We start from the raw sequence: 21914 nt of genomic DNA, 5'->3' as shown, positions 1-21914 counted from the left end.
CCTTCTCTACATTCATCTTACATTTACAGTTACATTTATCATCACAGAAATAAATCCCATTGACATGTAGCAGCCTTAAACATGGAGAGTTATCTTTGAATACATTTTATCTTGTTTAACCATGTTAATCAGGGATAGTGTGAATGTTTTCACCATTTATTTGTACTTGTTTGAGTACAAGAAATCTTAAATCTATCACAAAAATCAGCATGATGCAAGATTCCTCCCTCCTCATCCATGAAGTTAGATACAGTCCATATTCACGAGGACAGGAGGTAGCTGCTGGCTAGATCTTCCATTTGATTAAGACTCAACGGGTCGATTGCCTCAACAAGCTGCTGCACAATTGAATTTTTGGAACAGGACTTTTGAAGGAATTCCTCGCCTATCTGTACTTGTCAGTAATTGTGGCTCATCTAGAGCAAAATCTCTCACGCTGAGGGAATGTGGTGTGAATTAAATTCAGGCCCCCACCTAACTAGTTTGCTGATTGGACAGATGACTTGTTACCCTTGAGCAACTCTTTCTGTGATGTAATTCTGAATGTTCCAGATCTGACCAGTGCAATGTTGTACAATAAGCTGATAGTAGCTGTTTTCACCCTGGGCGATCTCCAGACACCGCTTCGTCTTTCTGTTACGGATCGATGATCCCTGGAAGGAAGTCAATAGTTTTGACTTTTCCCATTTTGCTCAGAACTGCGAGATATGCCTACATTATCGCTGCCACCCACCTGCTTAAAGTCCCAAAACATGTTGAAATTCTTCTGCGCAGCTATGTTGCACTCATAGAGGGCCGGGTAGATGCCACTGCCAGGGTCCACCAGGCAGCGGTTGTTGTTATACTTGTGGGATTTGATGCCACCCACGTAGAGGTGTCCATTGGTCCGGTAGAAGCAATGCTGTGGCAAAGAGAAGGGTCGTTGTGAATTTATGAATTTGGAAGCTTTCCGCAGTAAAAATAATCATTTCATTTGGAGGGGGTCAAAAAACAAACACATTTAATCAACAAAAATTGAGAACAACAACAAATGAAGAAACACTTATTGCTGCGGGAAAAACTGATTGGCTGTGCCTCTCATTCAAAATATGGGTCAGATCTCCTGAGAATGGGACAATGGCAGCACACCTGAGGCTCCCTATAGAAGTTGGTGTGACTCTTTCTGACAGACTTTAACAATGTGGAAACACCAGTTGTTGCAGCTTATTAAAAGCAAATATTTCAGTCTTGGTTCCTACACATCTAGATGCAACTGACAGCGTGTCTAATTACAACTGTCACTTCAGACGTGATGAATTCCAAAAGCTCTGAGGCGTATCAATGCAGACAGAGTAATAACGTTGGTTGCGTTTTGTTAAGATGGGGGGCACAATTTGCTTCAAGCAGACGTATCTGTGTTTGCAGCCACTTCGCTAACGCTAACCACATGATCACTGCTCAATGTCATTCAAAGTTGATGTGAACGTCACTATTCTGTCAACTTCAAACAGCCAGGGCAACTATTAGAATAACCGGCTTCAGTTCGGAATCACTTTTGCTTTTCAATGTGTTTTGATCTGGCACAAAATGTAAATGTTGTCTTTCAAACTGCGCTGCAAAACCACCCATTTCAACCTTTGGTAGTGAGGCAAAACTCCATGGCAAAAGTTGTCCTACTAGGATAAAGAGTGTACGAGTATATGGACCTTAAGATGGAAATCAAGGGTATCAAATAAATGCTCAGAGGGCTTTCCATCTCGGTTGGGCTCGTACCTGCGGGGAAAAATAGTGGCAAGAGTAGAGGATGGGTGTGCTGCCCGGAACCGGACCCTGGTCGATGCACAGATCCGGCTTTAGCTGGTTTATTAACTGCAAAACAGAGCGGAGTAAACAGTGTTGGCTTGATGCTGTTATTGCAAGTAAGGGGTAGGCCACCAAATAATATGTGATTCACTTTTAGTCCATTTAATCATGTCCATTTCAATAATTTTGCTCACTTGAAGAGTGGATGGCTTCAAACAAAAGGCGCTCTTCCTGTAGTTGTACCGTATTTTCTAGACTATAAGGTGCACCGGACTATAAGGCGCACCTTCAATGAAGGGCCCATTTTAAAACTTTGTCCTTATATAAGGCGCACCGGACTATAAGGCGCACCATTAATGCATCATGTCAGATTTTTAATCCAAATCAAATCATTCTCCATTTTATCTTTTTTATTTCAACTTCAGACGCAACAAATTACTTTATAATCACAAAATAAAGATCCATAGTCTTTTTGATTCATGATTCATAGTCTTCAGCGGGCCACTTATGGTTGATTTCATGACACAATGCTTCGGTGCCAGTTTAAATTTAGGAATTTGGTCCATATATAAGGCGCACCGGACTATAAGGCGCACTGTTGGCTTTTGAGAAAATTTGAGGTTTTTAGGTGCACCTTATAGTCCGGAAAATACGGTACTTGTATTGATATTTTGATCAGAAACCCAAATGTCTTCAGTATGCAACAAAAACCAAGGAATTAACCTTGCCATTTAAATATTTTTGGAGGGGACTAATAATTACAACTTGTGTACAAAAAGACACAATAGCATTATTCAGGACACATATTACAGTACACAAATGTGCAAAGCGTGCATTATTACTGATCAGAATGAATTACATTATGCAAAAGATGCAGCATGGCAGAGTTACATGCTAGTGAGACTAATCACCGTTCTTATTCGCCACAAGCTTAATAAAAATTGGATTGAAGACTGGAGGGAAAGATCCCAATTGGTCCATTTCAAGCACTAAACGTTGAGGCAGAGTAGGAGAGTCCACTAATTGGCCGATTGCTTGTGCTCACCGCTCCATAGGCGACCAGGTCTTTGAGAGGGTCCAGCATGGGGTAAATGTTATCCAGGTACCACTTGAAGGGCTTGCACTTGAGCCGCTCCCTCAGCGCCTTGCGTTCAGATACGTCGCCGATGTCCACGCCGTGATCCTGAGGGGAAAAGGTGCATAAGATGCCCACCGTGCTGGCTTTTTCTGGATTTCACATTTCAGTGTTTGGACAACTGGGAATTCTTTGACAAAATGTTACTGTAATTTTCATGTAAAATTTGCCGGATTAAGAATTCTTTTGTGATCTGTACTGACCACTAACCCGAAAAGGAAGGTTCCAGGCGATGTTGACGTTGTACTTGTACTCATCCAGCCACACCTCAGCCACCCGTAGGGCGTTTCGCTTCATGGTGATACTGAGGTCATTCAGGTAGGGCTTCTTGGCGCGCTCGATGTGGGCGATCTTGGAGCAGGGGATGACCTCCACGCTGCCGCCGCACAGCCACACCTGCAGGCTCAAACACAGAGCCGAGCCGCCGGAACACGCTGACCAAACGTTCCGCTTTTGTTGAGAACTTGAACTGCACCGGAGTCTTACCCGAATGCCCAGCTCCACGTTCTCACCGCCGTATATTTTCATTCCTCCATCCAGGCTGCCGATCTCGCCAAAGAACTTGCGATCTGCAACAAGTATCCCCATGATGGCTGGGCTCCTTTTGTGTCGGAGAACAGGGGCAAAGTCCATCAATACAACTTACACTTTTAAGAAATGGTAGTCGCAATTTAAAATGAGAACTATAGGGAATATTCCAATTATATCCACTATAATTAATGTTGTGTGATACATTTTATTTGAATTCTATTTGGAATTAGTCCGCCTTGGCGGATTTGCAGATTTTTTTCTATTTCAATATTATTTGCACTTATAGTTATTTATTTTGCGTAGAGCAGTTTTTGAAGACTTTGGAGGGTTCAAACGTTATACATAGGCTATTTATTTGTTTATTTATTTATTTAATTCTCCAGTGCATTTCAATGGGCGTCAATTATACGTAAAGTTAACTATTCACGGGCTGGCTAAGACATTTTGCCACTGTATTAAAAAAAAACTTTTAAAACTTCTAAATTGTAATGGACTTTAGAAATATTCAAAACCGAAACTGAGGAGAGCGGGTGCAAAACGTGTGACTCACTTGGCAGGCAGCGACTCGTCCTTGAGCTCGTACCACTCGGGCCTGAAGTACTCGTACATGCACCACAGGGCCCAGTCAAAGGCGTCGGCGGCCGGTCCATAGTGGGTCACGGTCAAGTCGTCGTAATTGACCCGATCGAAGACAGGCGTCAGGATGACCGTGCGGTCCTCCTTGATGCGAGCCAGCAGCGGCTCTGCCCTGAATGCACAAACGACTGTCAATGGTGGGAGGTAAAAAAGGCGTCAATGCAAAAGCTACATATTTATTTATTCTTTTCTTTGTGCTTATATTTCTTACATGTACTATACACAGTATAGACGAAACCAGACTTGGAGAGACTTATTCATGCATTCTCAAATTTGAAGCTTATATGAACGGCTTTGGGAGAGATACACTTTTCCTAATGAGCTGTATTGTTACATAGAGATTGATGACTCTTTGGCCAAGTTTTAAGAATGTCATTTCTGTTTCAAGAAACGAGCCAAACCAACGGGGAAAACTGTAGCATTGTTGCTACTTGCAAATGTGTATGATCAAAAGATATCACACTGTTGGTTGGGCAAGCAATTTCCTAAATGTAGTGTGTTTTATATGACTAGGTATTGTGCTTGCATTTGAAAGCAATGTTTCTACTGCTGTCTGTGTAGAGTAATAAGTTAGTTATTACTTTAAGGTTCCTTTTTCATTAATCAGTGATTAATTGAGTCATAGACGGTCTGATGGATGGGGAATGTGTATAATGAAAAAATGATTCAATGTTTGTGTTCAAATATTATTTGATGACCCTAGGGGAAAAAAAGATGGTGGCAACCCTTGATGGGAAAGGCTAAAAGAATTGAATCAGTACTTTTACCACAGTTTTCGTTACCCAAGTATTTGTCTTTCTACTTAGTGCCATTATGTTTGCTACCCCAGTGGCAGAGGTAGAGGGTGCCCTCGGGGGCACTGCACTCCTCTGAAATATGCTTGTACACCCCCAGATGCCAGGCCAGATAAGTGACTTTTGGGTATTCCAGATTTTTCTTCGGGAGTCTATTTCCACATTTTGTCCTGTAGAACTTGATTTTTAGCAGCATTTTTCTGTAGAAGTCTTTATGTTTTTAGAATTTCTTTTGTTTTTTTTGAGGATGTCCTGAGATATCCGTGGCCACCTTATGACCCCACCCCAAGAAAAAAACCCTAGCTCGGCCAGTCTCACCTCTGACCTCCGCAAACATGGAAATGGCAAGAGGTCATTTAAGACACCAACCATTGCACGTGGACTTCAATATGGGCGTCCAGGATGGCCACCACATCACCAGTGGCTACCTTCCATCCAGACAGTCTGGCCTGGGTGAGGCCAAGCTGCTCCTTGTGCACGACCCGCTTCAGCAGTCCTGGACGCTCCTCGTGGATGACCCCAATGTAGTCTTCCAGCTTCTCCATCAGGTCCTCTGTGGACAAACGGTCAAGGTGAACAACTTATTTTCATTTCCTTGTTTGCCACCTACTCAAATAGTGACAATATTTCCATTCACACAACCTGTATATAGAAAGGTTCTTTTTTCTGGCATCCGTTAAATAAATAGTTCAACTGAGAATACGCCATTTTCTGGTAGTTACTATTAGTATTGCAATCTTAAAGATACTAAAAGAAATGGGGTGAAGGATTCCCTACCGAACTTAACTAGTGCTGGTTCAGACCATGTTCCTGAGTGGAATTTAATTGTTATTGTCATAAAGTGAAGCTGTATAATGGTTTTCCCCTTAAAAGCACAATATATTGTATAGTATATCAACATGCTTATATAGACACTTGAAAGACGTTCCAGAGAATGCTAAATATTGTGTTTTGTTCTTAAGCAACTACCTCCACATATCAGAAAAGAAAAATTGTTGTGTAATTACACATTACTGCGCACATTTGCAAAGGCATTTATGAAGCACTAAAATAATGATATAAATGACTTACTCAACGATTTTGTTTATAACCTTACTGACCGTAATTTCTGGAACACAAGCCGCACCAGCTAAAATTAGGGAAAAATCCTGTTTTGTTCATAGATAAGCCGCATCGGACTCCGTAGGGTTGAAAACTTGTGCAAAATAGTCCAGAAATTAACCCATTGGCTTAACCCCATTGGAAAATGTACATTGAATGATCGTCAAAGAGATATGCAACCTTTGAAATGATGAAATTTGGACTCCCCTCTCTTCATGTACCATTTGTGCTGTGGTCGTCCACCAGTATTATCTCTCTGAGCAGGCTGGCAGGGGTCTTGTCCAAGATGCTGCGGACTGCCCGCTTGATAATAGACAGAGCTTCATTCAGGTATATCAACACCACGCTCAAGCTGGGGAGATCAGCAGGATACTTTTTCTGTGTGCATCTTTATAGAAGAAAGAACAAAAAAAAAAACATGTCCTGATAGGTCACGTCATTGCAAATGATGTCTCATGCATGGCTGATGTTCAGCAGGTCACATTAAGCATAGTTAACTATATACTATGCAAGTCATAATTAACATCTTACTACACATGATGGTACACTGAAGGAAAGTTTTTAAACTCAGAAACACTAAAAGTCAGTAGGACAAAATAGGGTACAAAAGAAAAAGAATGATAGGGGAGAATCCAAGAGAAAATAAAATTCTATAGGATAAGAAATAATCAGAGGCGGCTCGGTGGGTCACTGGGTAGCACGTCCGCCTCGCAGTTAGGAGGGTGCGGGTTCGATTCCACCTCCGGCCGTCCCTGTGTGGAGTTTGCATGTTCTCCCCGTGTCCGTATGGGTTTGCTCCGGGCACTCCGGTTTCCTCCCACATCCCCAAAACATGCTGGGCACTCCAAATTGACCCTAGATGTGAGTGCGAGTGCGGATGGTTGTTTGTCTCTGTGTGCCCTGCGATCGGCTGGCAACCGGTTCAGGGTGTCCCCCGCCTACTCCCCGATGACGGCTGGGATAGGCTCCAGCACGCCCGCGACCCCCGTGGGGACAAAGCAGTACCTGTTGAAACGCTCAAAGCGCTTTACACTGACTTCCTCATCTAACTCCTGATGACGCAGCATCAGCAGCAGCTAAAATATATTTCAATTATCAGGCTTCTGCAGAACGTGAGGATGAACTGACCATTTGAATCAGGTGTGTTTAACGAGGGAAACTTGGAAAACATGTAGGAATGCGGCCCCCGAGGACTGGAGTTTGAGACCCCTGGTTTAAGATGATAGATAATGATAGTAATTACAAGTTATTGCGGGGTGTGTAGCAGGGATGCCTAGTGACATACCACCACATTCATAAACCTTGGCACAAAAATGAAATTCCCATCACTTGCACACAAAGGGCAGACGACTTTCTGTTACCAAATCGTCAGATGAGTCAAGGGCAAGGCGACACCAGTACGCCCTCAAACATGGTAGACTAGATGTGCTCCGGGTTGCCATCCACATTACTATTACAGCAAGATCATATACAGTAATCTGTGTTATATCATGAACTTTGACGTGTGGCGTTTCATCATGCAATGAGCCAACTATTTTGCTATGAAGTAGCCAACATGTTCAGTGGAAATCTGTGGGTGCGCTTGCGGCTACCTGGCGTGGCGTGTGTCGGGAATCTCTCTGTTGAGCGGCAGCCTGTCACTAAGGAAGGCGTTGTAGCCATACTGGGTGAACATGGCCTCGGCCTCCTTCTGCTCCTCCTCGCTCAAACCCTCTCCCCACTTCTTGAACAGGGCTGAGTTGGGGAACAGTTTCCTCACCACCTTCTTGTCCTTGAGCTCCTTTTCTGCCTTGTCCTCGGCTTTCGCCATCACCGCCACTGGCTGTGCATTGTTTACAACTTTGACTGTAAAAATGGAAAGTCGTTTCATTGTTTCGTCCATATTCATCAAATCTATCTTAAAGCCTGTGTACTAGTAGTGTTTAAAACCAAGTGTGTGGGAAAGGTAAACCAGAGCGTTATACAGTATGCTATTATTGATGAATTATTTAACTATAATTTATGAAATCATGAGATTCGTTATGGGAAGACGCTATCATCTCCATGCAGAAGTGTGCAACTCTGGGAACAGCTAAGATTCTGCACAGAACCCTCGAGATCCCAGGACCTGATACTGATAGGAGATACTGCCCAGGTGGGCGAGGAAAAAATATTAGATTAAGTAGATTACATTTTACATTAGATATATTATATTGAATAGTTGTACTAAATTCATTTTGTTTTTCCTTTTTAATCACTTCACTGGTTCTTTTATATCAAACGTTTGATATAAAAGAACCAGTGAAGTGATATTATATTGAATATATTAGATGAGATATTATATTTTACATTAAAGATTATATTATTACATTCTAGGTTAGATTATAGATTAGATTATAGATTAAATTAGAAAAATAATTCACAAATTAAGATTACAAATAAAAAATAGTAAATAGGAATCATTTTAGAGGCGAATGCTAAATCAATTAAACAAATAAAATATCACATCAAAAAATTTTTTGATTTTACTATTATTTTAAACAATAAATTAGGGAATTTACTCCATTTTAGCCACCCAAATTTAGGGAGAGAAGTGGCTAAATAAATACAACAAACCTTCAACACAACAACATAAAAATATTTCATGGAATTACTTTTTTATGTTGTACTAATATTTTTATTTAATTTAAATAAGTAATTGAACTACTTATGTAAAATGATACATGAATAAAGTATGAACAATTAACTCCCCAAACGAATGCAACAAATATTGGTGGACTCTTAATTAAAAAGTCTCTGCTGTACATTGCCCATTCTAACAATGGATAGAACATGGTGTTGCATGATTTTATGGGGATGAAAATTACCCCCCCCCCCCAAAAAAAAAGAAAGGACTTACGCAGTCTCTCAATGCCAGCTTCCATCTTTTCCAGCCTCTTGAAAATCCCCTGTTCGTGAACTGAGTCGTTGTAGATGACCCTGTGCAGACGCTCCGAGTGGCTTTTCACATCCCTCCGAATGGAGCCCAGGTACAGCAGGGTGGAGGCCACAAAGGTGACCAGCAGGACACCTCTGAGCCAGCCAGGCCTCATGTCGACTGCACAGGTACGTGCACGCCACTCGGAGTTCAACTGTGTTGTAACTGAATTTCCCGGTAAACAAGAGCGGATTAAGTAGGAGCAGATGTTCCCTAGTGGACAATTGACATTACAACATTAATTGAATGTTGCGCCCTTTTGCTTCTCAGTCTTTGCAGGTTTTTATCAACGATCTTCAATTTAGACACACATTGGTGCATTCACGTGACATTATTTGGGTATTTTCATGAAGATGTATCATTTAAATGGTTATTAATGCTGACTTTTCAGGTAGTCGTTGACACTATCATGTTTGCTTTTGTGCTTGTAGAAGGTGCTTGTACAAACAGGAGCTTGCATCCTTGTGCGCCACAGCTACCATCTGTCAAACAAGACGCAACACACTGGAGTCCAATTGGAACCTATTGAATGAATGAAGGTGGCAATGAAGTTGTATTTGGGAAGCAAACCTTCCGTCTGTTCTAAAGACAATAAGAGCTTTGAAAGTCATGTTTGCCCTTAGATTACCATGTGTATCAAGTGTGGTTTTTTTTAATTACTCCCAGAAAGGACTTCATCCTGGATGAAGGTGCTTGCCAATCATGTCCTCCTGACTTTCGCATCCATTATCATGGTTTTCACGTGTCACTTTTTCCACTTTATATTTCTCATTGTTTATCATTTTTATAGGCGCGTGCATTTGGTTTTAATCGTTGTTTGTAGCTAGACACTCGATGACAGCACCGCTGCTTTTAAATTTATTAATTTATTCAATTGTAAAGTAAAAAAAACTGAAAAACCTGAAGTTGAATATATACTTCATTTTTTTATTTTTATGATTATATTGCATTATAAAATTACAAAATTAAAAGATAAGGAAGTTGCTTGAAAGAATTATGCATGTAATATTTTTTCCTTTTTTTTTCAACCAAGTCTGTGTTTGGCTATCTTAAATGTAAGGGACAATAAAAATAATGAAATGAAGATATACTTCCACCAACATCTGGAGTTAATGAAGTGGTCATCCTCACATGGTCTTTGCGCGCCTGCCAGCCAGCTGCAGTTTGCGCAGTCGACGCAGGCGCAGACGCATTTCCCTGGTGAGTTGGCCACCTTTATTTAGCTTTTCCATCTTGATCCTCAGCCGAGGCTCCTTGGGCAGGCGGAAGTCGCAGATGGTGGGGAAGTAGTCGTACATGACCTGGCAGGTGCGTGAGGATGGCAGGTAGCCGCTGGCGCTGGCTGTCACACGGTACTCGCCGGGATTCAGCAGGCGCCAGTAGTCTCCGTCGGCAGCTATGCGGGAACAACACAAATGGAAGCTGGTGGAAAGCTGGGCCTTGGCTCAACAAAGCGGTGAAAACAAACTTACATTAATGTAGTCGTAGTGGTAGTCATAAATACATTAATTATAATCGTAACTCTTAATTTAGCTCTTATAATAAACACATAATATAATCATCCATAAAAGACTTCTAGTCCATAAATATAAAACAATGTAATAATGAGGACGCACTGAAATTTTGAACTACCTGTCCGCAACACGTGTTCCAATACTTTTGTTGTATGAATGTTTAAATTTATTGATATTACCTGATCGGATGTGGTGGTCGATGTCTTCTACTTGAATGACGGCGTCTGAGATTCCCGCCTCCGTGTCTTTGTCACGGATCACGCCTTTGATGCCCCTGTGCACCTGGAACACGTCAACCGTTCTTTTGGGCAAGCGGTCATTATAATGCATTAGTCAGCAAAAAGCTGCCTGTGCCATGGACCTTGTGGATTACTTCTCATCATTCTGTTCATTTCTATTGTCCAACGTATCGGTTAAAAATTCCATGGACTCCTCTGTTTTGACTTTTTGACTGTGGGTGAAGTTGCGTACTAGCACCTGCTCCATGTAGACCAGCAGAGACTCTCGGTTGTTCTCCCACTCAATGGGAAGCTCGCTGGCATGCGGGAACTTGTCACAGGACAATTCCACCGTCACCTCGAAGCAGTTTGTGTGCAGGTAACTGAAGTCATTCATGCCTTCTCACACACACACACACACACACACACACACACACACACACACACACACACACACACACACACACACACACACACACATGAAATGAAATAATCTGTAAAAACGTTACACTGCTAAAAATATGTTCATACTTCCAGGTACGTTGTGCCAGTCAGCACCATTGATGATGTTGTTGTAGCGGACAAAGTCCTTATTGTGGCACGGCCGTCGGTCGGGGTTGGACATCACCTGCAACATTAGAGAGCAAAGAGGCTTTGTTTGTTTGTTAGAAACCATAAGAAAAAGGTGCAATTCATTCAGGCCTGACAAGTCATCTGCCAAAACTGATAGCTGCAAGCATTTAACCAGGAAGTACAAAAGAAACAAGATAAGCAAGTAAGGTGTGGGGCAACAGACATATACGTATTTAACTTTTTGGAAACCAGCCATAAGAACGTGAAATTCATGTAGGATCAGCTGCCAAAATGTGCTTCGGTAGGAATCAAATTGGGAACTAAGAAGAAAACAAGCTAATCATAACCAACTATTTCCTTTTGGCAACTAACCAGCAGAGCCTTCAATTTATTTAGATAACAATAGTCCATACTATTAAAGTTTCAGGCCTTTACAGCATAAATGGCTTGGATATAAATCGAAAAAAGGACAGAAGGAGCATGATATTGTTGTGTGACGAATAAGGTGTTTTGCCATTTCAGGCAATGGCGGCACAATTCACTTCTTGACATTCATCAGAGGAGGCCAAAATTAATTTGGACTCGACGAGTCAGCACTCAGCAGCCTAATCATCCTGCTGTAAAAAAATAAATAAATACACGATGGAGCATGAAATCAACTGACAGTTTTTTATTGTCAATTAAGTCAAATGGAGGCATTTGTTGCTTCTTGTTCAGTACCAGAGGAGGGCGCAATTAATTCAGGCCCAGATAGTCAGCTTCTTAAATGGGTTATTCAGAGAATCCGAGAAAGAAGTAAACAGGAAGCAAGCAAATCAAGTATGGGGAGGCGTAACAACCAATCACGGCTCATGCAAGCGACACCGTGATTGCTCGTTACCAGAGCCCTGAGCACGAGACGACGAGTGGCAAAATGTGTTTTTAAAGGTACTAATAGTACATAAAAAGGATGAAGTTATCACTTTTTTTTTATACAAACTATGACCTTTTTACTGCCGACGATGGCTAAAAGTATCCCTTTAAAAACACAGAAATTGGTAGTCGTGTCTTTCATGAGGAGACCCGCAGAAAAAGTCATGCCTGGAAGACACAGATAGTCGGCCATTTTGAAGAGTCACCTGATTGGTGCTGGCGTAGGCTGCAGCCAGCCATCGGAAGAAGCTTTCGTCCGGGGTGGGTGTGTGCTCTCGCGGCGCCCAGTCGCGGGTCATGTCAAACGGATACGTGACCACCAACTCTCCGCCGTGAAGGTTGGCGCCAAGCACAAACGGGATCTTGTCCATCCAGTTGATCACGGCTCTGGTCTCGGATGCTACCTGCCGGGCGGACGGATATAGAAAGAAGGCAAGATGACGGCGAGGGGGGCAGGGGGGGGCTACGTACAAAAGCGTCCTCCGAGGTGTACTGCTCGGGAATGGGGAAGTAATGGTTGATGAGTTTGGAGCGGTTCGTCTCCAGCTCCAAGGCGGTCCACATGACTGAGTTGAGGTCGGCGAAGTTGTGGTTCATGTCGATGCCTTCGTAGCTGTACCGGCCCAGAGTCCACCCAGACAATTCCGAGCCCTGCGGGGAACCACTCGTTGATATTGTTGGGCGGGTATTTTTGGGAATGTAACTGTATTACTTGAAAATTAAAACAAACTTTATCCTTGTAACGTTCAAAAATATATTTTAAAAAATCATAAGATTAAATCTAACTTTATTCTTGCAAAATTACAATGTTGTTTCTTGAAAAAAAGTGATTTCAGTCTAGTAAGACTGCAATTTATACTGTCAAATAATTCCATAAATTTTCTTCCGAAAACACATTTGTTCTAGTAAGATCACATTTTCTAAAAAAAAAAAAAAAAAAATACACACAAATTTAATCTATTCTGATTTTTCTAAAAAGAAAAAAAAAAAGATTTTTTTGTGAGCTTGAAAAAAAGAAACAAAAAAAAACCATCCAACTGTAGTATTCTTATCAAATGGCGCCACCTGACAGGCCAGAAGGGACAAACCTTTTTGAAGGCCATCTCGTATCCATCGGGGTTCATGGAGGGCAGCAGGTGGATGCGAGTCTCTTGGACCAGGTGGACGACGCGCTGATTTCCGAGCTTATATTCGCGACACAAGAACTGCATCAGGTTGAGAAGGAGCTCGCGACCCAACACCTCGTTCCCGTGCATCCCTGCCACGTAGCGGAACTCCGGTTCTCCTGCACAACACAAAATTCAGTGGAGAAATCCCACTTCATTCTCATCACACATTACACCTTAATGATGTTTTTCCCTTGAAATTTTAAGGCTGTGCTGCTGCCATTTTGCATGGAAGAGGCCTAGTGTCATCCACAAACATGCGCGTTAGCTTACGTTTGTCAAATAGTCAAGTATGGAATGCATGCCTTTTCCACACGGTAGTGTCAAATATTTCTTGAGGAGCAACATTCCAAAATAATTTCCTTGGAGGTTTTTCTAGCCACCCTATGTGTGGAAGTCTTGTTGCACTCAGTTATGGGGGGAAAAAAATTAAATGGATACTCCCATGATGCCTTTCGCAGCTAAGGCGGGAAATGGGATGGGATGTCGGCGAAGCTGAAGAGGCCAAGGACAACATTTGTGCAAGTGGAGAGTAAACCAGTTTCATTCAGAGGCAACTTGTTTGACCATGCTCTGCAAAATCCACACAGAGAGACTTTGAAAATGAGTTACCTGAAAACAAAGTGGCTCCTGTCCCTCATAACACACCTTCAAATGCATCAGGGGCAACTTCAGATGCAACTTCTATCATAAAGCAATGCCTCAGAAATCTGACAAATCATGGAAATATAATACATCTATTTCTATTCAAGAAGAAAAATGAGACTTCAATACCGTATAATTATAATGAAAAAAAAAAGGAATATTTTAACCTTGAAAGTTTCATGACTAGATAAAAAACAATTCAGCATGATTCTTTTTTAAAGAAAGAAAATCACATTTTTAATAAAGTTTTAATCTCCGGTGCAGGAGACTCTCAGGAAAAGGAAGGTGGTAATGCCCATAAAATCCAAAATACTCTGGCGATTGTTTTCATGTTTTCAGAGGTTAAAGTGTGCATAGGTAGAGATGTAGATGTTAATTTTGAGAACGATTGTTCATGATTTTCTGACATTAAGCCAGGTTGAGCTGTTTTACATTGTGTTTTAGACTGTCCCATTTTGATGGCTTGTGCTTTGGCAATGAGGCCATCATCTGAAATGATTATTTCTCACTGTTGAGGAGCTATTAATTAAATGTATTTCATTTCTTAAAAGTCTGGTGTGATAAATTGAAAATACCTTGAACCGTTTTGCTGTGTGGCCTCTCTTCACTGGGGGGAGGCTGCTCTTGCTCGTACTGGCTCAACCATCCGTAGACTTAGCATTATCAAGATGTTGAGACACTAGCTGTAATGCTTCCTCTGATGCTTTGTTTTTAATTGACCATGATGATTTTTTTTGCAAAAATCAATGCCATTGCTGAAAAGTGGAAACCCGGTGCAGGAATAATGACTCAAATATTTTCACGTTTTTCGAATACGGTAAAATGGCATTATGGGAATAATATACAAACGGCCAAAGGGAAAGTTGAAAGGCCAGGGACATTGCTATTCTATGTAAACAAACTAACAACACACCAACGCTTGGGAACTCTCAAACTGACATAACTGCTCCAGTGTTAACAGACGGCGCCCTCGTGGGGTTGACAGCTGCATTATTACATCAGCAGGACTAAAATGCCGAGAACAGACTTTGGTGCAGTGATAGCTCAACGACTCTCCTCTTTGTTGTTTTGACAAATAGACGCAACCACACACATGCAAAGACTGACTAAAAATACCCCCAAACTTTGACAGAATAAAGCCGCTTCCAAAAAAAGTGATTTTACCAGAAATAAGTCACCACTCAGTCTATAACACGTAAGCTACTATAAGGTCACAGTAGTCTAAACGCATTACTGCATTGTGGAGTACAAACTAAGCAGCAAACTCCATCCATTTTGTTTGGTCGCAAGAAGGCGGCCATTTTGCCACTTGCTGGCATCGGAAAATGACATCACGGTTACTCAGGGCTCAAGTAACAACAAATCATGGCTCAATTTCTTTTTGGTTTGGTCACGTGACCTTCACAAGTTGAGCAGTGATTGTCCGTTACCTGAGCCGTGATCAACAATGTCATTTTCAGTTGATAGCAAGTGGCACAACGGCCGCCCCTGAGCTAGATAGAAAAGGGGTACATTTTTGTATTGTCAGTATTTGTATTTTTGTTGGATGACATAGTAACAATACAATTTTAACCTCATTAAATCGTTTTTTTTTTTTAAAGCTTTCGTTAAATTGCTCTTTTAAGATCTCGGAATATAATGACTTCACTAAATAACAAAGTACAACTTTAGTCTTAACTGCTTTGTGGAAAAATGACAACTTTCAACTCCCCCCCCCCGCAAACCTTAACTATTTATTTTAAAAACGTACAACCTTAATCGCACAACATTAACGTCAAGTTAACACTCACCCAGTTCGTGCGTGCCCGGGTTGTCTGAGATCTCCATGACGAGCAGCTGTAGCCCGGTGTAGCTCTTCCCGATGCTGTACAGGCGGGTGATGCGGGGGCACGCCTCATTCACCGCCTTCATCAACTGCAAACACCAGTAAGTCAATTTAAGGAAAGAATATGAAAAGATACGTTTCCCGTTTGGAGGAAAGTGTGCTGTGTCGTGGACACAGTTGGGCAGCTTGACACCTGCGTCAAAGAGGAGGACAAAACAATCTTCGGTCCATCTTAGACAAGATTCTACAGCAAGAATGGGCAACTGGCGGCCTTCATATCGTTTATTTTTTTCATTTTCCCATCAAATGAGTCAGTACCATCAAAGTTGTGAAAATCGTTCTCAATTGCTTTGGCTCATTTTTTTGTGCTTTTGCCCAAAACAATCTGGATGATTTGGCCCAACACCGATGATGACTTGCAAAACAGCTTACCCATGAGTCAAAACTATTGTCTAATAATCACTTTGAATGTGCTAAGTGACAGTATTAATTGGAGTTGAAATCATTTTGTTTGTCTGTGGTCTGATCTCAGGATCCAGGCCAGCAATGTGAATGTTTGCTTTGTGACCGCCGCTCGTGCGCTGCCGCACTCAAAACACCTCACAATATTTGTTTTGTGGTTGGACAGCAACAGGAGCGCATGGTGTGGCACCGACTCCCACCCTTCCTCACCTTCCTCATCTCTTTGTAATTGTGGTGCCTGAAGTCCAGTTTGTCCTGGGTGACTTCCGTCTGCCATGGGTACGCCATGTTAGGATCTGGAACACAAACAGAATGGCGTGCAGAGGTCAAGGGCAAACTTTGGTGGCTTAAGGGATCACCTTTGACTTTTTAAAGTGGACCGATGGGTTAGGTCATACGGAGAGATGAGATTTAAAAAAATAAAATAACACAACTTTAAATGTGCTAATAAAATGCTTGATTAGGGTGTTTGTTTTGGACAGTCAGACCCGTGCACAGATGTTTAGTACCAGAATACCATCTTGTAAATGTGTTTATCATATTAATAATTGTATCTTATTATTTATAATTAATTATCTAATTATTTAATCGAATAAAAACACACTCAACGTATATGTACATTTTGTATATTATTTGCAATAAATGTAATCAAACATCTATGCATGTAGTCAAATTATTACAAAATTACAAAGCTTGTAATGTTTTACCAACTTTTTTAATGTCATGATTTATATCGTAATAAAATAATCAACCATAATTTAATAAAATAAGGTACTTAATTACTACCCTGCATAAAATGGCCCATCTATGATGTGCTTCATTTTATTATTTATCAATTTTATTATTTATCAATTATTTACTAAAATAATTAAAACAAGTTTAAATAACAAAGTAAAAGGTTTATTTGACTAATTTGAAATTTTTGTTTAATCATTTTTATTGTATAATTTTCAATAACCTAAAAACTTCAGTACCTGGTAGTGTACATCCCAGCACCTCAGCCCTGAGGCAGATGTCTCCCTGAGTCCCGTTCTGGTACCACGTCTGAGGGTTGATCCGGATGTAACGCGCCACCGTGGACGTGTTGAAGACAGCCAGCACCGGTGTCTCCGGGTCACGGTTGCCTTGGAAAATCTGCACACACACACGTATGAACAGAGATGCGGTGGAGGGATGTGCAAAATGTGGCGGAGGGCGACACTTACAGCCTCTTGAATCCCGTTCATGCATGGTGCCCACAGCTGGGAGTCATTACTGAACTGCACCTTATACGTGTAAACCACATCCCAACTGCACAACAAGCAAGCATTGTCGTCAGAATTCCTGAAAAGCCGAAAATCATACCTATTTTCTTTTAATCCCAAAGTTTTTTTTTAATTTGGAAAAACACCACATTACTATTCTCTTTTTTTTTTCTTGAAATAACAACTGATCTCATAAAACTGTAACTTTATTCTTTTAAAAATGTAGTTTCATTGTGATAAAATTATGACTTTTTGATTAGAATTTTTCCATAAAATATTTTCACCCTAAAAAAACGTGTAAAAAACATTTTCAACTTTCAAGTACAACTTTATTTTTTTGTTTACTTTAATCTTGCAAAATAACTTTTTTTCTTAAAAAAAAATTACTTTTTTAAAATATTGGGAATATTGTTCTATAAAATAAAGAAAATAATAAATAATAATAAAAAATAAGAAAATAATCCAGACATTACATTGACTATTTTCTATAAATGAGGATTTTTCTTTTTAAATAATGAGTTATTCTTAAAAAAATACAAATAAGTAAATAAGAAAACCAATAGACACTGTTTGACAGGGGACGATGTAGACAACTCTGCTATTTCGCAGCGCTAGCTAGTTTTCTTCCCTTAGTCCCGACCTCCAAATGGAACTGCGCCCCTGCAGGATGACACCAGTGAAGCGCGTCAGTCTCAGAGCGTCCACCTCGAGCCACTGCTTTGTGTTGCGCTCATGGGCGCACCAGGCTCCGTCGTAAATGTCACCATCCTCGATCCCCGACTGCCAGGTGGGGGGGAGGGAAAAAAAATGTCTCCACCACATTTTTGGCCTCACAGCAAAAGGATTGCGCTCACCTGGATGTTGAGTCGGCCGCGGTGGGGGCCCAGGCCTCGCCGCTTGTAGGATGACGCCCTCAGCTGGGTGTCTTTCACTTTGAGGGACTCCAGACCCAGAGGAGGACATTCTGAAGGCAACGCCCACGCCATTTGATTGGTACAGAAGAAAAGTCTCAATGAGGTCCAGGGGGTAGACACACTTTCACACTAATGTTTATTGATGAAAGGTGACATGAATGATTTATCATGAATAACTGGCAAAAGAAGTGACTTTGCATGTGCAATATGCCTTTCGCATTTTTGGATCATTTCAAGGTGGTGCATTTATTTCTACAGTTCTTATAGTAAGTGACGATTAGCGTCTTCCAGTGTGAGTGTTTTTTTTTTTTTTTGGGTGTGTGTGCATGTGTCAAACACTAGCGTAGATTTAGAAATGTTCAGGGTGCTCCGTGTAATCTTGTGGTCCTGCAGGATCTGGGAATAGGACAGCAATTAGCCCTGATAGACAGTTCGACACAGAAATATTTGGACAGCAAATAGCCCATTCATACACCATCACAATGGATTTGATTGTTCCGGAAGAGGGGTCCTGCAGGAGACTTTGCATGTTATCAGCAAAGCATGAAGGGAGTATCACAGAGTTTAACTTATGGACAAAAGTATTAGGCCACCTCCCAGAGTTATGAGCACAATTTGTTCTCAATGTCAAAACAATAATGTGGCAGTAGTATAATAAAAAATGAGATATTTTTGTCTCTAAAATGGCAAAATCCAACTAAAACAGCAGACTTTGTGTCTTTTAAGGAATGGCTTCTAGAGTGTGGGAGTACTCAGATATGCCAAAGACATTTAAAATTGCTAGGTAAAAGTGGCTTTGAATGTGGATTTTAGAATTCACATCTCAAAGACAAAAAAAGTCATCTCATTGAGTTCAGTGACAATGCTGCATCAGCCACGCATCACGTACACACGCCATACATACGTGTCGCCGTCTCCTTGGGGACCACCGGGCTGGCCTTGGATTTCTTAACAACTTTTGGCTTCTCAGAGGCTACTTCTACTTTCTTGAGGACACTTTTGGGCTTCTTTGCAATCTTCACGCTCCTGATTGGCTTCCTCTCTACAAAAGGTGTGTGGCATGCATTTGTCAAAATACTCCAGGGATCAAGAATTGTAGACGTGTTTTTCACAGCATATTTCTTGCCCTAATAAAATCGGATCAATTTAGGGGCAGTACTGTCTTGTGCACTGTGCCAGCGCTCATCCCACACATTTTTTTTTTCTGCAGTTTTGTTTTTTTTCCTGCAGTCATGCGCTATTTAAGCTCATATCTTGTGCATCACATAGGGACAATAAGCCTGTAATGTCCAGAAAAATAAGTTTCGCTTCGAGCTGGTAATGTTAATTGTACATTAGCCCCACTGTGATGTCACAATTTGGCGAAATTCCAAAATGCTCACTCGCATAGAAATTTTCAAAAACACGCACATAACTAAAGATTAACGCGGTAATTTAATTTCACGCTTGATGAGCAGGGAGGCATTCGGGAAAGCCTACTATTAAAAGCAAATTCCCATAATAGAAAATTAAATGACAGCAGAATGGTCACATCAAACAGTAACCATAACAAAAACCAAAATACAATCAGTTTTACCTATGTGTAGAGGAGTTTCTGACACCTTACTCGGAGTTTTCCGACTGTTGGACTTCGCAGCCCGGCTGCTGTCGGCGGGCGCTGCTGGAAAAGAGCCCGTCTCGGTGGAGGTTCCTTTGGGCCGTGCCGTGCTAGTGTACCTGGCAGTGGCGGTTGCCCGGCAAGAGATGAGCACCGGAGAAATACAAAGGAAGAACAAAAACAGAGTCAAGTGCTGACTCAAAGTTGGCAAGGTCATTTTTCTTCTTTTTTTATTTTTATTTTTTTATAAGAAGTTGCACCGCTGTACTGCTCCGTTTCCGTCAGGTTAGCAGTAGTGGGCAAATATTTCCGGTGAATCTAAGAAATAAAAGTATTTTTTTTCTAAACCAACAGAAAAGTAGCGCAATTTAAACCGGAGTGAAAATATAGAGTCGCTTTTGGAACATCGTGTTTTGTTATGAAAAGAAACTTCACCATAGCAATGATTTTTTTTTAATCATGAAGCTTTCACACATTTGCCCCCCCCCCCCCCCCCCCCCAAAAAAGGAAAAAAATAATAATCTGACCACTTTTTATTTGGCCAGCAATCCTAAAGAATTGGAATACCATTCAGGTAAATTTGGGACCCATTTTTCCACATTCAATAATTCCACCTTTTTTCCCTGCAGAATTCCCTATTTTCTCACTAAAACTTCCAATAAGATATTTCACATGCTCGTCTCTTCCAAATTTCTCAGCTCGTTCAAACCACTACAATTTGTTGAGTTTATTCGAGACATTTGCCTTCTATTATTAAATATTTAGCTGTTACTTAATTTAGCTGTAATTTATCTACCGTTTTCAGCAATTCTCAGAATATTTGACAGATTTAGGGCAAGATGTGAAACCCTCAATCACACTTATCTTAACAATGTTCATTGTAATAGTTTAACAAATAAGGAGCGAGTAGTGCCACAAATGGCTAAAACCCCCAATACTGTCTCTAGTCTTATTTGCCTAAAGATGCCACAAGAAATTTTTGTATCAATTGGTCAAAGCTACACCATTACTAAATGAAGTCCGCCCGCCCAGCTAAGATCCTTCAAAATCATCAGCGGCATTCAAGTGTACAATAATTTAGTCATTTTAAATCTTCTCTAATTCTGTGGGATCTCACATCAGCATTCAAGTTATTTCTACTGAAATAACACTCTCTAGTTGCAATTACGTTAGTGTTGGCTCGTGAGTGAGGGCGGGTGTGGCACTTTTCACTTTCACTTACACTTTTTCCCTAATGAAGTGGCCTGTGATTAGGTACATCTCATGGACACTTCAATAGGTAAAAAAAAAAAAAGAATAAATAAATAAGATTTATTTTAGGGTTGGGGTTAGGGCTAGGGTTAGGGTCAGGCCCGGAATTAGGGTTAGGGTTACCCTAACCCTCTAACCCTAACCCTAGCTCTAACCCCAGCCCTATCTGTAACACTAACCCTAGCTCTAACCCTAACTCTAACCCTAGCTCTAACCTAACCTTAGCCCTAACCCCAACCCTAACTCTAGCTCTAACCCTAAACCCAACTTCAGCACTAACCCTAGGCCTAACCCCAGCCCTAACCCTGTGTTTTCCATGATAAAATATTTTTTGGCCCCACCGGGATTTGAACGCGGGTCGCTGGGGCGACAGTCCAGAGTACTAACCACTATGGAACTCTCACTGGTGTTGCCCAGAAGGTACGTATACTATATGGTTCAATGGAGCACCTCAAGCAAATAGACCAGAGACTTGTTGAACTCAAAGTCATCAGCATTAACTCTGCTACACTCGTGACATGGTTTTTCATTTTGGATGCGTTTGCAGTTCAATTCTTCACCATACTGATGGAATAAAATCAAGAGGTTATTTGAATTCTACGCTCCTCACGTCTGCATGTGCGCTATAGTATGGTCGTCGTTATGTTTCATTATCATC

General features: G+C 41.2%; 2 protein-coding genes across 4 annotated transcripts; both read right to left on the bottom strand.

Annotated features, from left to right (window-relative positions):
- Positions 1–293: 293 nt before the first annotated feature.
- Positions 294–9136, bottom strand: LOC119128064 (probable polypeptide N-acetylgalactosaminyltransferase 8). 3 transcript variants are annotated; one of them, XM_037260123.1, is made up of 11 exons: positions 8858–9136; positions 7572–7824; positions 6201–6367; positions 5248–5431; positions 3999–4196; positions 3404–3518; positions 3128–3313; positions 2828–2965; positions 1753–1848; positions 734–901; positions 294–653 (listed from the first exon to the last, which is right to left on the bottom strand). In XM_037260123.1, the coding sequence occupies exons 1-11, from the start codon at positions 9048–9050 to the stop codon at positions 507–509; spliced, it is 1845 nt and encodes a 614-aa protein (XP_037116018.1). In that variant the 5' UTR covers positions 9051–9136; the 3' UTR covers positions 294–506. The 3 variants fall into 3 exon arrangements, with proteins under 3 accessions (XP_037116018.1, XP_037116016.1, XP_037116019.1); XM_037260121.1 differs by having other exon boundaries at positions 3128–3518; XM_037260124.1 differs by lacking the exons at positions 294–653; positions 734–901; positions 1753–1848 and adding an exon at positions 2436–2546 and having other exon boundaries at positions 2752–2965.
- A 712-nt stretch (positions 9137–9848) lies between these two features.
- LOC119128061 (probable carboxypeptidase X1) lies at positions 9849–20482 on the bottom strand. Its single transcript, XM_037260113.1, has 15 exons — positions 19985–20482; positions 19313–19450; positions 18349–18458; positions 18135–18274; positions 17456–17540; positions 17225–17384; positions 16461–16546; positions 15754–15877; positions 13241–13437; positions 12624–12803; positions 12359–12556; positions 11199–11295; positions 10927–11066; positions 10629–10731; positions 9849–10331 (listed from the first exon to the last, which is right to left on the bottom strand). The coding sequence occupies exons 1-15, from the start codon at positions 20220–20222 to the stop codon at positions 10063–10065; spliced, it is 2265 nt and encodes a 754-aa protein (XP_037116008.1). The 5' UTR covers positions 20223–20482; the 3' UTR covers positions 9849–10062.
- Between the last annotated feature and the right edge of the window lie 1432 nt (positions 20483–21914).

Source organism: Syngnathus acus, chromosome 10 (assembly GCF_901709675.1).
Source record: "Syngnathus acus chromosome 10, fSynAcu1.2, whole genome shotgun sequence".
NCBI lineage: Eukaryota > Metazoa > Chordata > Actinopteri > Syngnathiformes > Syngnathidae > Syngnathus > Syngnathus acus.
This window is presented reverse-complemented; position numbering and strand designations above follow the sequence as displayed.